Source organism: Lichenostomus cassidix, chromosome 5, assembly GCF_008360975.1.
Source record: "Lichenostomus cassidix isolate B80296 chromosome 5, HeHo_3.0, whole genome shotgun sequence".
In the NCBI taxonomy this organism is placed as follows: domain Eukaryota; kingdom Metazoa; phylum Chordata; class Aves; order Passeriformes; family Meliphagidae; genus Lichenostomus; species Lichenostomus cassidix.
In genome coordinates, this window is record NC_139486.1 from 46581970 (window position 1) to 46595879 (window position 13910).

At 48.1% G+C, this 13910-nt stretch overlaps 1 protein-coding gene across 2 annotated transcripts in view; it reads left to right on the forward strand.

The window, feature by feature from the left end:
• LSP1 (lymphocyte specific protein 1) overlaps positions 1-13910 on the forward strand; it is a 48988-nt gene that overhangs the window by 24608 nt on the left and 10470 nt on the right. For both annotated transcript variants that reach the window (XM_085062848.1, XM_085062849.1), the window contains exons 2-10: positions 644-796; positions 2973-3062; positions 6348-6540; positions 7483-7608; positions 10705-10748; positions 10921-11002; positions 11353-11493; positions 12259-12339; positions 13218-13332. In XM_085062848.1, coding sequence (XP_084918974.1) covers positions 644-796; positions 2973-3062; positions 6348-6540; positions 7483-7608; positions 10705-10748; positions 10921-11002; positions 11353-11493; positions 12259-12339; positions 13218-13307 — 1000 coding nt within the window. In that variant the 3' untranslated portion in view covers positions 13308-13332. The remainder of the gene's footprint in view (positions 1-643; positions 797-2972; positions 3063-6347; positions 6541-7482; positions 7609-10704; positions 10749-10920; positions 11003-11352; positions 11494-12258; positions 12340-13217; positions 13333-13910) is intronic.

The window sequence follows — 13910 nt, forward strand, 5'->3', positions numbered from 1 at the left end:
GCATCATTATCCAGCAGTTGAGATGTCTGGGAGAAGCCAGGACAGGTTTTTCTTCTCTGCAGGGGTAGAAGAAAGCCAGGAGGGCAGAGCAGGACATAGGTGCTGCCCTCTGCCACTGTTTCCTCAGCTCCTGGCCAGGCAGGAGCAGCTCAGCTGCCCAAGGAAACTCACCCCCAAGGTACAGATCCTGCTTTCCGTGGCCCAAAGCTTGAGATGAAAGTGTTGGGTATCTTGCAGCACTGCAAGACCCTTTACAAACCCTTCTGGGGTGCAAAGCTGTTTTTGCAGTGATTGGTGCTTCTCAGTTGGCTTCAGCCCACAGGAAGGTGGCTGGTCTGGGAGGAAGGGGATGTGTACGATGTCTTCCTTGTAGAGACTGGCAGGCTCTCCTGCACCCCTCTCCCAGTCCCTCTGTCCTACCTTATCCTTGCCCATTGGATTTGGGATCCAATCCCAGATCCCTTTGCAGAGGGACTGATGGAGGTGAGGATGCCACTTTGAGGATCACCACTCGTGGTGGGAGCGCTCCTCTGCAGAAGGCTCCTGCTTGCTGGGGTGAGCCCAGACACCCTATAGGATTGTTACAGGGTTTCACAGGACTGCCTGATGGCATTAAAGATGGGTTTTCCCTCTGTCTTGGCAGGCTGACAGCACAGTGGAGCGTGGAAGATGAGGAGGAGGCGGCGAGAGAGCGGCGGCGGCGGGAGCGGGAGAAGCAGCTGAGGTCCCAGGCAGAAGAGGGCTTGAATGGCACTGTGTCCTGCTCAGAGAGCGCGGCTCTGGCACAGGAAAACCAGTAAGAAATACCCGTGGATAAATCTTTCAGCAACACACTTTTCTCCTTGCTGCAAACCACTCCTGCATCCACTGAGCATGTGTCCCTGTTGTTTGGGGTGGTTTGGGGAAGATCGGGAAGTTCTCTAATAGGTTTGGGTTGGGGGATTTAGCCCATGCTAGCAAATAGTGTGTTTTCTTGTTTGGGCAGAAAACCCCAGAAGTCCTGCTTTGATCTTTTTTTTTTTTGGCTGGAAGCTGAGTGTTTTACTGCCCTGAGAGTTTACACTGGGACAGCTTGGGACAGGCTGGGCTCTGGCAGGGAGTCCTGATTGCCAGTGATTTCAGTGCTTGGTTAAATTTCAACTTGTGAGTCATCCTGCATTGAAAGTAATGGAGTTTCCTGACACATGCAAAGACAGACGTGCCTGAGGATGTGATGCACAACCCTAGGCAGATCATGGTACAAGCAATCACCTGTCCTGGCTGGGCTTCCCACTCCTCCCTCAGAGGATGCTGCCCTGGCACTGGGAAGCATGAAGCAGCCCCTGCACTTGTGCAGTTCACATCTCCAAGGGTTAAAATTAACTTCATGCTTTAATGGGGCAGGTCCTCAATGGAAATAGCTCAGGAGGCATCTATAGAGATGCTGAGCTATCTGCTGTCAAAGAAGAAACACCTGGAGAAGGGATAGGATGACATCCCCAGCATCCCACGCTGCATCCTACTGCAGCCTCCCCATGTCCATGGTTCAGCAGCCCAGACGCTGTGCAGCACTGGGGCTAGCACAAAAACTAGTCTTCACTTTGAATTGCCAAATTCTTGTCTCAAAGACCTCAGTCTTACCACTGTTTATGTGTTCAATGTATTTCTGAATCTATTGAGCACAATGGAAAAGTGGTGGTGTTTTGGGGTTATAGTCAGAGAGAATCAATGTCTTTATTTTACTGGAAAAATAGCAAAAGTTATTTATGAAAACCTATTATTTTTCCATTAAAAGATTTTTTTAGATACTTAAAAAATTATTCCAATTATCCAGGACTTTTTTTTTTTAAATTGAAAAGCATTGCAAAACACCTTTACAATCTTTTGTGGAAATACACACGGTGATACTCTGCAGACAAAACCGCTGCAGTCTGCTGTGAAAGCAAACAGAAGGTCTGGAAAGTAATAATAATCATTAGCTTTTCCAAACCCCCCTTCACATGGAGGCTAGGAAATAATTTGAAAAGGTGTTTAAAATTGCAGATGAGGTCTCTGTTCTCTGCTGTGCTGGGAGGTGCTGTGAGCAGCCTGAGGCCCAGAGTAGTGTGCAGCAGCCCCAGTGACCCAGCAGCTTGCAGGCTCCATTCCTGTTGGCATGGGCACAGCCATACTGCTGACCCCACAGGACCATCAGCATTGCCCACATTGAATTGAGTGCTTAAGAGGGCAATGACAAGGACAGCTCCTAAAATGGAGGATTTTGGTCCCTCCTCCATGATGCTTAAGCTTGCTGGGCCAGGCTCAACCAGAAGGATGTTTCTTTTTCCCTGGCCATTCCCTGCTTTAGTTTACAGCTGCTGACAGCCACCTGGGCTTGCTCATGCAGCCAGGGTCAGCCCTGGCTATTAATCTCCTGAAAAGCTTCATTCTCTCTTGTGTAAATACTGCCCCCTCCTTCCTGTGGCTCTTCGCACGCTGGGGCTAGTCCTATCCGTGTCACTCCTGTTAGTTCAAACCCATTGTTGCACCAAAGGGACTGAGTGAACCTCCTGCTCTCCCTTACCCCCACTAAAGAAAAACAGAAAAGATGAGGAGAACAGAGGGTTGGCAGGAAAGACAGGAGTGTTCTTGGGAGCCAGAGGGATGGACATCAGCTTAAAGTGGTGATGATGGGGATGTGCTGGCTTCATGCATATCCTGGGGTTGTGTTTGCATAGGGGCACAGGGAAGCAGCCAGTTTTCTAACAGCATTCAGCCAGTCTCCCTTACACCCTGGGAGCTTTTCTGCTAGCCTGAGCACACATTTGTGACCAGGGCCACAGATACTGGAATGATTTTGCCTTGGCCATCTTCAACAGTGCATCTCGCTTGAAGAAGAATATATGGAACAGCTGGAAAGAGAGAAGGACAGTGTCAGGCTGTAGCTCTTCCAGGCCAAGTTTAGGCCTTTTTGCATGCCTCTCTTGCTAATTTTCCTTCTTGCTGTGTTTCAGCTATGACTTTAAGCCATCCGGGACTTCGGAGCTGGAGGAGGACGAGGGTTTCAGTGACTGGTCCCAGAAGCTCGAGCAGCGCAAGCAGAGGTGGGTAGGACACAGATGAACCAAGGGGAGTGGCACCCATGTCCCCAGCAAAAGGACTGTCCCTGAGGAGGGTGACCAAACCCAGTCTAGTATGTAAGAATGAGGAAAAGCTCAGGAATGAGGCCAGAGGCTGGGGCACCAGCAGGACAGAACAGACCCCTCATCACTGGGACAGATGCTCTCTGCCTGCAGTTTGGGCTAGCAGGGAGGAATGGCCCAGGGATGGCCCCAAGCCTTGGGGATGTTTGGATTGAGCTTTGTGCTCCAAGCAATGGCAGCCTGCCAGGACGCCTGGGTTTCGAGGAGTGACAACAGCAGATTTAAGCCACCAGAGCTGCTGCAGGGGCTGAAATGGTCTCTAACATAATCCAGGCCAGCCTAAAAAGCTGTTCTAAGTTATTGCTGCTTCCTGGCTCATGTCAGCACAGTGGGTATGGCCCCAGCCCACCTTGTGGTTGACTCCTCTTTGAGCAGGGAAGAACAGGCAGCAGAGAGCCCTGAGAGGTGCTTGAGTGCAAGCTGTTTAGTCCCCATCTCCCATCACTCCTCCCCTAGTGAACTAAACCAAACTCCTGTCTTAACCACTTCCCTTGGACACCATCTACCTGCACATGAACTCTGTGACTCAGCTCTCTTGGCAGCTTGATTTTGCAGGGAATTTTTGGCATAGCCTCTTCTTTACCTTGAAGAATTCTTTGCACAGAGAGGTGGTGGATGCCCCTTCCCTGGGAACGTTCAAGGTCAGGTTGGACAGAGCTCTGAGAAACCTGATCTAATTGAAAAGGTCCCTGCTTATTTCAGAGGGATTGGGCTAGATGACCTTTAAAGGTCCCTTCCAACCCAAACTATTCTATGGCTGAAAAAATGCTTAAGATTAATATTTACTGCTGAATAAATAAAAAGAGCTCAAGGTTTTGTTACTTTGCTCCAAACATTGTGGTTAAATCACGCTGCAAACTGTACCTTTGCAGCCCTGACTGCACAAGCACTGCTCAAGCACCTCCAAGGACCAGCATAACGTGATTATAACATCTGTGGGAGCAATTAAAAATCATCTGCTTTTCAGTTTGCTGCCTGTTTTTTCCATCCTCCCTTGCAAAGGGCTTTTCTGGAAAGAAAGGCTACTGCTATTCCCTCCTTGGCATTCAAAAGAGAATTAGTTAGAATTAACACTTTCCCCTTCAGGTGTTTCTTCTTGGGTTTTCATGTGATGCTTATGTTTATCCTGTATCGGGAGGGGAAGGTGCTGAGCAGGGGAGGTGGTGGTCATGGCAGGTGAAGCCCATCAGTGAGAGGTGGTGCTTTAAAAACAGGAGCTGTAGCTAAAAGGCAGCTTGTCTGGAGGCTTGGTGGGAGAAGCAGCTGAAGGGGTGCAGACCCTCTGGGCTTACTGGGGCCAGGCTTTTTGCTGGACTTGCTTTCTAGTAGGAGGCTGTGCCCTGTGAAGTCCTTTCAGCAGCTTTGCCCTTGGGGAGCTGCCTCTGAAGGACAAGCTTGCAGTGTGGTGTGAGCACAGGTAGGTTGTGTGTCTGCTGTGGTGCTCCATGCTGGGACAAGCAGTGCTGTGGTCAGGGTTTCCCACCTCCCCTCTCTCCTGCTGAATTGAAGGTGGAACAAACTCTGGATTTTCACATGAAGGATGTTTAAGTGGTGGCTGTGAAAACATGGATGGAGACAACTGCTCTCTGTTGGATAGAACTAAAACAGCTCCTGCATCCCCTGAGGGCTTTGGTGCTCAGGCACATTTTCCTTTTGGTCCTGATTTTCCTCTTTGAGGTGGGAGATCCATGCTATCAGCTGCGTGCAAGAAGGTGAAGCTGGGCTAGCCTAGCTGCCTCCCATACAAAATTGCTGTGGTGGAAAAGGCATGCTATAGACTGCCTTGTGTTCGATGGCCTTAATTTTTAAAATGAGCTTGCACTTGGGCTGGAGGCATTGCTGGCATCCTGGTGGAGAACTGCTAGTTTCCTGGGCCTTTAGAGCCTGTTTGCTGTTGGTGAGAGGATGAAGAGAAACAAGTCAAGCAAGCCAGCACATGTATCATCTTTTTCTCCATGTGGAGGGCTGGATGGTAGCTGACCTGTGGGCTGCCTTCCTAGCAGCAGAGATGTGGGTGGAAAGGTCTTGTTTGAGCTTGTTTTTGTGTTTTGGTGCTGGCTGTTGAGGGAGGAGCAGTGAGTCAGCCTTGCCCTTTGGCAGCTGCCTGCTAGCCGGCTCTCTGGGCTCTCTCAAGCCAGGCGATTTTCTAAGAACTGGGTGGGAGGAGGAAGCTGTCTTTTGGCCAGGGAGAATAAGATGGCAATAACACCTTGGTGCATGGCTGTGACCACAGCCATGAGAGTTCTGTGAGAGTTCTGGGGCTCTGCATTCCCAGTGTCCCTGTGCCCAAAGGCATGGGTTGCTCTGCTTCTGCAAAGCTGATTGCCTAAACATACTCCTGGGTCTCCTCCTGCAGCCTCAGAGCGCTGAAGCAATTCTCTTGTACCAACCCCATTGTGGTTTTTTAAACCCCTAAGCTAAGGGGTGACCCCATCTGCTTTGGAACTCCTTTGTTTTGCTGGGCTATGAGATGAGTGATGTGAGTAGTGGTGTAATTTTTTCCAGTGGGCAAAAGTGAGGCTTGGGATGAGGTGTCAGTACAGCATTGCTTGTGAAGCACCATGCCTTGCACATGGAAAGATTCCAGGGGAGTGGCTCTGCAGCATTGCCCTAGAGTTTAGTTTCAGCTTGAGAAGTGTGTTCATGTGCTGTTGGTTGGATCCTCCTCCAGCAAGAGACTCTGTTAACATGGAAGATTAATTTAGGCAGAGAAGGGCTGTGCTTGGTGCCCCCCATTGAATTGCTGCAGGGAGCCATGGGGGCAACATCAGATTTGTGCTTGTGCACAGGACATTCTGGTTCAGCTGGGATTTTAGCTGTAGCCAGGCAGGGAATTGAGCCATCACCACATCATAGCAGCAGTGCCCTCTCTGCCAGGGGTTTGAGCAAAGGGCTCTTCTCTGCTTTCCTGTGGGTCTTGCCCATCGTGATGCTGGCAGTGTGCAGATACCTTCAGCTCTGCCACAGCTCTTAGCTGAGCTGTCTTGGACATTTGAAGTGGGGGAGTGAGATGTGACTGCTGTTACATCTGGGTGCCTGGAACTGGCTGTGAGCCCGGGTGTGGAATACCCAGCAAGCTGCAGGCTTTGGGAAGTGATAAAATTGGATTTCTAGAGGTCTGAGGTACTTCATGGTGTCTGTAGGCTGCTAACTGTTTTTCTTCTTTGATCTCTCCCCCATCTCTAGGTCTCCAAGACAGTCATATGAGGAAGAGGACAGTGGTGTGAGGGAAGCTGAAGTCAAACTGGAGCACATCCAGCTGGATCAGGAAAGCCCGGAGGAGATCCGGGAGGAGAATGTGGTTATCAGAGAGGAAGAGAGACTGTGTCAGGAGGAAGAGGCCCAAGAGCAGGAGGAAGAGAAGCAAGTTGAGCAAGAGGTGGGATGAGAAGGACCTGACCTTCTTTCCAGAAGACTGATGGGAGAGCTCATGCTGGGGGCTGCCCTCCCATGTCTCAGCTCAGGATGGATGCTGGGAGTTGAGCCCATGTAGACACAGACATGGTTTCATGGCATCACCTGGGGATGGTGCCATTCTTGCCTGTGTGCCTTCATGTGGTCATTGCAGCCTCTGCCCTTTTGTGAGGGTGGTGTGTTTGCTCCTGGAGTTTGTGGTGGCTTTGCCATGGCCCTGCCATACCAAGGACAAAAGTGTTAATTCTCCTGTGGGTTTGTGGGCAGTGAGTAGCTTTGCAGGAGAACTCAAATCTAAATTATACTGCTTGTCTTTCTCTCCCCAGCCTTTATCACACCTTTGGAGCACTTTGTCTTGATAGATCTCTTAGCCTTGCATTGCTCCCAGCTGAGGTTTTTTTGTTGCTCTGATAATTCCTGGTTAAGGTGGGGAGAGAGACAAAGCTGGAACTCAAGTGGTGTGCAAGTCTGTTAGGGTGGCTGAACTTCAAATATAACTTTACTGTCTGAGGCTGGTAAGATTTTTGCATTTGAACTGTGTGAGACTCTTTCCAGCCCTTTATTCTAAAGGCAGTCTCTCTCTCTCCTTTTAGCCTCTACATGAGAAATCAATATTTTTCTATTTCAGCTGTGGTAAGAGACCTTTATAACTGATGCAAGGACCCCTTTTCATACCATTTGGGCATCTTGAACCTCCAAAATTTCTGATTTCTGCTCTCCCTTCCAAATGACACATGAGCTTCTTCCTGAACGTTTCCAAATTAGATAACATTAACTCAAAGTTTTGGTGCTTTTATGTTTATTTAGTGTAAAGCAGGAAGCCTGGGAGACAGGGAAAAATCACTGTTGCTGCGTAATAAGCAGTTTGACGAGCTCATTTCCTGGCTTGTTCTTTTTCTGCACTCAGGAAAAGAAGAGAAGGAGAAATGGAGAGAAAGAAGAGATGCCAGAGAAGCGCCAGAAGGCCCCAAGCATTGCCAGCCTGGAAGAGGAGGAGCTGGGCTCTGACCACACTGCAGTGTGCTCCACAAAGGTTTGTGTTCCTGGGGCCCCTCTGGATGCATGGCAACTGCCACAACAGAGCACCCAACTAATGAAGAGGAAGGATTATCCAGGGTTTGCAGCAATGTGGGGTGTGAATCTTGTTATTCCTCCTGCTACCAGCTCAGACAAACCACTTGAGTCATTTGCCTCCTCTTTCATGGCTATGAACATCCTCTCTTCCTACTTTGCCTGCTTGAGCTGTTGGAAGCTGTAGTAATTAAATGTCTAAAGATCATTGAGGACTCCAGGGAATATTGTAATACTGAGATACCTGTGCTTTCGACTTGTGAATTTTGTTAAAAACTGCCCAGGGACTTAATCCTAATGAAATCTCCCTTCCAAAGGGAAAAAAAAAGCCCAATAATTGAAGCAGTGGCATTTCTCTGTCTTACTTAGAATAAAATATGCCTTAAGTTGTTTAAACAAATGGGGATTCCAGATCTCTCGAGCATTGTGTCCTTCTCAGTCACATCTGTCTGCATTGATGCTCTTGTGAAACTTCCACTACTAATACCACCTGAATTGCATCTTGTGACTTGTGTTGCATTTACTACAAATCCTCAGTTCTGTGCTTGTGCTTTTGAATACAATAGATACAGATAAGTGGTTCTGTACTGAATGCTTTTTTTTTTTTGTCTTTGTAAGCCCTAACCTTTTTGGTTATAGCAGTGAGGGAAATAGTGAGGAGTCTGTGTAGCCTGTTAATCTGCTGTTAGTACTATCTTTGCTTAATTTTTGGGTTTTTTGCATTTAGTTTTTGTGCTATTTGCTGCTTACTCAATATTTCCTGACTGGGGATGATTGTATGAGTACTTCCTTTTGCATCAGCAAATAGATGGCAAGAGGAAGGTTTCATCATCTACAGCCGTCAGATTCTTGCTCTTAATGGAGAATCCTTTTTATAGTCAAATTAAGAGGGGAAACAGGATGGGTTTGGATGCAGGCTGTGTGCTAATGCAAAGTTTGAAAAGTGTGGTGGGGGTAGCCAAAGCATATTCCTGAAGTGAGACTGGTAGGAAAATGTGGGAAATACTTCCAGCGACTTTTATATGCTGGAATTTCTGTCCTTACAGCCCCCAAACACACATAGCTTCTTGACCTCAGCTTAACTTCTGCTGCTAGGATTAGCCCAGGGAAAGGCTGAAAAATACAGTCTCCGTTTTATAACGGTGATGTCAGAGCTCACCCGCACACTAAGCTGAATGTAAAGCTGTTCAGGGAAAATCTGAGCCTGGAATCTTTCCAAAGGAAGGACGATCTTTACACCCCAGCCAGCAGGGCTCTGTGAACGCTGACAGCTAAACACACTGGCCACCAAGAAGGTGTTTTGGCACAGGAAGCTCAGCAGGAACCCTGCTTGTCGGGAAAGACAAAAGCATCTGCAGCTGGAGGTGTGGCTGGTGGAGGCTGTGCACACATTTGGGGCAGGCTGATGTTGTAGGGTGATGGGGTGTTTGGGGTCCAGAGGGCCAGTATGACCTGAGGGCTGAAATGGTGTATGGTGGCAAGGGGGAAGCTGTCTACCAGTCCTGTTTTGTCCCAGGCTTCTTGTGAGCCCCGAGTTTTGAGGCTGGCTGAATGAGCAACTGTGGTTTCTTCTGGCCTTCGGAAAGTGCTTGGGACCAGGGAAAGGCACAATTCTCACTGCAAGGAAATGCCAAGGGTGGGGGAGGTGGTCTCCAAATAGCACAGTGAAAGTTTGTTCCCACCTACACTCTTGTGCTGAGGTACATTGTTACTTAGAGCTTTTTCTAGGCCCTTTTCAGAGGTACCTCTGTGTGGTTTGCACCTGCACACTATCTCCCTAGCAGGGTTGGCAGGGCTTTTTCCTGTTGATGCATTCTTGTGATTGGGAATCTGAGGAAAAGATCTCCCAGATTCCCCTTTCAGGTTGGTACTGTGTCCCATGAGGTACCACCCTGCCCATCAAGGAGCAAGGTGGCCAACCCAGCCTCTGAAGTCATGGCTCAGGGACAAGCAGCAGCTCCTGCAGCACCAAGCAAAGGAGAGAGCTGGCAGCAGGCAGACAGAGCTGGCTGATGGGCTTCTGTCATGTTGCTGTGGGGGAACCCTGCAGAGTGACTCTCCCCAGGTCATCTCTGTTAGCCAGGGTTGCACTGTTTGGTTGTTCTCTAATGGGCCTCGTGCTCTTGGGCACAGCTGGCAAATGTGTCCTCTCTGTGACACTGTCTTGTCTTTTGTTTAGCTAAAATTTAGCACTGGCATCCTGAAAGCATCTTAAAGGATCATTTAGTGCTGTTTTTTATCTGCTAACTTGGTAGGTGGTTTCCAATAGCACAGGCAGCAGTTTTACAGGGGGAGAAGGCTCCTTTTTACTTGGTTCCTGCTTCTTGGCTCTGTGGGAGCTGGTGTTAAGAAAGCCTCCCCTTTGGCGTCAAGATGATTTTCTCTTTGTATACCTGTTTTCTGGGGTGTGAAAGAGTCACAAGGTTTAGCAACATTTCAGCTTGCCTTTCCTGTAGTGGGTGTGAAGTGCTCGCTTGCCTTCCTGTCTTGGCCAAAGAGAGTTATTGCACAGGATCCTGCCTCTGGTGCAAAACTCTTTCCTGATGGCTTGACATGAAGAGCTGCCTTGCAGGTGGCTCCATGTGCTGAGTTGTCTGTGTGCTTCTCTGGTGTGGATAAGTTGACCTAACTCATGCCAGTGCTGCTCCCATGCTTGGCTTCTCTTCTGCAGACGTAGTCTCTAGTTTTCCCTCTCATCTTTCCATTCTTGTAGTTTCCACTTCTTTGTCTGGCTGGGAAACCAAGGGTCTGAGAGAGACCTTCGTCACCAGAGGGAGTAGAGAAAATGGTGTTGGTTGGTGTTTTAGCTGTCAGTCAGTTTACACATTGTTGGTTTGCTGCTGAAATTGGTTGGGATTCTCTTCTGCTTGGAAAGAAAGAGGAAAGGAAATGCTCACTGTCTCTCTGATCAGTAGGGGAACATGGGGGCTGCGTGAAGCATTTATAACCAAAATATGGGTGAGGAATTGGGGCTGAGAAATGGTCAGCTAAGGTGACCTGCATCCATCTGAGGTATAAGGACAAAAGTTGTATCTTTGTCTTCTTTCTCCCCCTTCAGATCACGGACAGAACTGAGTCGCTGAACCGCTCAATACAGAAAAGGTATTTCCAGGGTTGGCCTCAGGGTAAAGCAGGTCACTTCCTGCAAATGGAGATTGTCAGCAGGTCCTGCTGTGGGGAAGGGCAGGAGTGGCAGGCTGCCTGTGGCCCTCAAAGTCCTTCCTTCTGCCTAAGGCACTGGGGGAACACCTTAATCCTCTTCTCTGTTCTACAGTAACAGCATAAAGAAGAGTCAGCCTCCTCTCCCTGTGTCGAAGATTGATGACAGGCTGGAGCAGTACACACAGGCTATTGAGGTGGGTTGCTGTGTTGTCTCTGCCCACACCCTCCAAGGAGCCCTCCTTTCTGGTGTTACTCTCTTAGCCTTACCATCTGCGAGATGACAACTAAATTGTCTTCCCTTGGATGGGAGCACTCCTTGCTCCTGTCTGTATCTCCCTCCACAGCATAAAGCAGGTTTCTTTAGCAAGTTGTCCCATGCTTGTTTTTTTATTGCTCTTTGTTTAAAGAGTGGGAGTATCTGACAGGAACTAGCAGGACTCTACAAGTGTCCTTTTACAACCCCTAATCTCCAAGGACCTTCCAATTACAGGGGTTGAAAGTAATCAAGAGACACTCTGCTGAACTGTCTCCATTTCTTTTGCAGACCTCCACTAAGGCTTCGAAACCTGTTTGGCAGCCCTGTCTTGACCTTCCTACCACGAGCATGATGGTAGCCAGCACAAAAAGCCTCTGGGAGACTGGGGAGGTCACAGCTCAATCGGCTGTGAAGCCCTCAGCCTGTAAGGTATGGCCTTTGGAGGACTTGCCTTGCTTGTGCCAGAGGCAGGGGCTGGCCCCTGGGCACAGCATGCATTTTCCTTGTTTATCCTGTTGGTACCTCTTGTTTGTCAGGCCTCTACAAGCTCCAAAGGCATCTATATTAGAGGTCTTCCATCATGTTGTAAAGCCTTGTACCTTGGAGGTTGTTCCATGGTTGTACATCTAGGAAAGCCTCTGTGATGCTGGCTGAGGCTCTGATTTGAAATGGGAATGAAATCAGCTGGTGGGGAGGATCTCTCCTGCAGGGGCTTGGGCTGAGCTCCAGTTGTCAAGCATGAAGTTGCATCTTGTACCAAGGTGATAAATGCTGTGAACTTGGAAAATACAGAGAGTATTATGTTTTGCTCTCAGTGATTTCACTTTTGGTGGTTGTGGATGAGGCTGGTTCAGTAACATGTTGGTTACAAATTTGTGTTTATGAGAGCAGAATTCCTAACAGTAGAGAAGCCTTGATGTTAACATGTCCTGAATAGTTAACAAACTTAAGAAAATAAACATCTTGGAGCTAATTCAGACTCTTGTGGAAGAGAGTGATATGAAAACATAGGATATACTGGGAGCAGGAAGATGTTTTCACAGTCAAGGGTTTTAGCTGCAGCTGTTATAGGTCAGATGATGTGGTACTATAAATTTAAAAAAAAGGTCAGATGTGTGGGTTGGAAATGGACATGAACAAAGACACGTTCAGCAGCATTAGCAGTGAAGAGTAATGAGAACATCATTTTCTCAGGATATTGTGGCTGGAGACATTGTGAGTAAAAGAAGCCTTTGGGAACAGAAGGGCAGTTCCAAGCCTGAGAGCAGTATCAAGGTGAGTTAGTGCCTGTGAGTATGAGAGCACTTGCTCTGCTGACACAAGAAAGAGCTGTTGGCTGGGCTGGAAGTGTTGAGAAGATGACCTTCTGTAGGGACAAGGGCTGCCTGTGTCCATCAATGCAATTGCATACTTAAGAGTTCTTCCTAACAGTAAACTGCTTTTGGTTCAGCTCTAGTGAAAATGGGGACAAAATACTTTTATGTCCAGTAATGCTGAAAGGTCTCTTGAATAGCATGTTGTTCTCACTCCATGAGTTGGGAGTCCCAGCCTTCCAGGCTCAAATGTAACTGCAAATTTGAGTAACTTTGCTCTGGTTATGCTTTTTAGCACTGAGAGTAAACAAAACATGCAAAACAAAGTGGAACTGAACCTAAGACAGTATCGCTTGCAGATGGATCTGGGGTTTTGTGGGAATGCTTGTGGAAATGTCTTTTAAAATGCAGCAAGCAGCTACTGCTCAAAAGGTCTATGCTGGGAGAGGAAGATGAAAGTATCTTGTCAGTTCCTGTGTTGAAACTGCCATTATCTGGTAAATCACACAATCTCTTGCTATGGATTAAAACAACCCTGGCCTGGGGCTCTGGGCTCTTAGATGAGCCCTCCCTCACAATCCCTGCATTGCATCCTCTCTTTCCTGTTGCATATCCTGTGCTTGCTGTGTTCCCTTATGCTTACAGAAAGTGGTGATGGATCTGTGCAGAGAGTTTGTGTGGAGGAGGCAAGAAGGGAGTACAGAGTAGGCTGTCTCCAAGCCCTCTGGGATTAAAGGAAACTGTATCATGTGCTCCTCCGGCTTCAGTTATTTGACTTTTGACTGCCTGTTTAACAGAGGAAAAACACTGACTTTGGCTCTTTCTTTCTCTCCTGTTCAGTCCATTCCTTCTGGCAAAAAGTACAAATTTGTTGCAACAGGCCATGGCCAGTACAAGAAGGTGTTGATAGATGATGCTGCAGAGCAATAGTATGTCTGGAGGACTCATTAACCAGGTAGGTAGGATATGACTCTGCACTGTGTATCAAACTCCTGGGCTGCTCTGGCAGGATGCTGGGCTTATTTCTGCCAGCAGCACTGTGGGTGAGTTGGAAGGTGCTGCATGGGAACAGCTGGAGCCTTGCTTCTGGGCCTGACTGTCTGGGCTGGAATGGAGTGGGTACCCAGTTGGGTTTGTTTTGGTCTCTGCCTTCCTGATGCTGCTGGGAAGCTGGATACCTCTGTTAATTTAATCTGCAGGGTAAGTCCCTTAGCTGCTGCTGTTTGGGTGAAGATGTTTGCCTTTGCTAGTTCAAAGGAACAGTCTCTATTTGCTGTCTTTCCTTATGCTCTCTCAAGTTGCAAGGCGTAGATAGCTGGAGGTCATTCTGGCTGAGCATGGGGGCTGATGTACTTCTGAAATTCAGATGTTTCTGGGGTCCAATTCCCAGATTTACTGAATTAATCAGGGAGAAAACTTCTAGTGACTTCAGTAACCTCTTGGAACCAGTCTATAATAAGGTTATAGCAGGAAGGATGTGAACATCTGCTGTGCTGGGTAGACCAACAGAGCAGAAAGGACAGTTCTCTGATG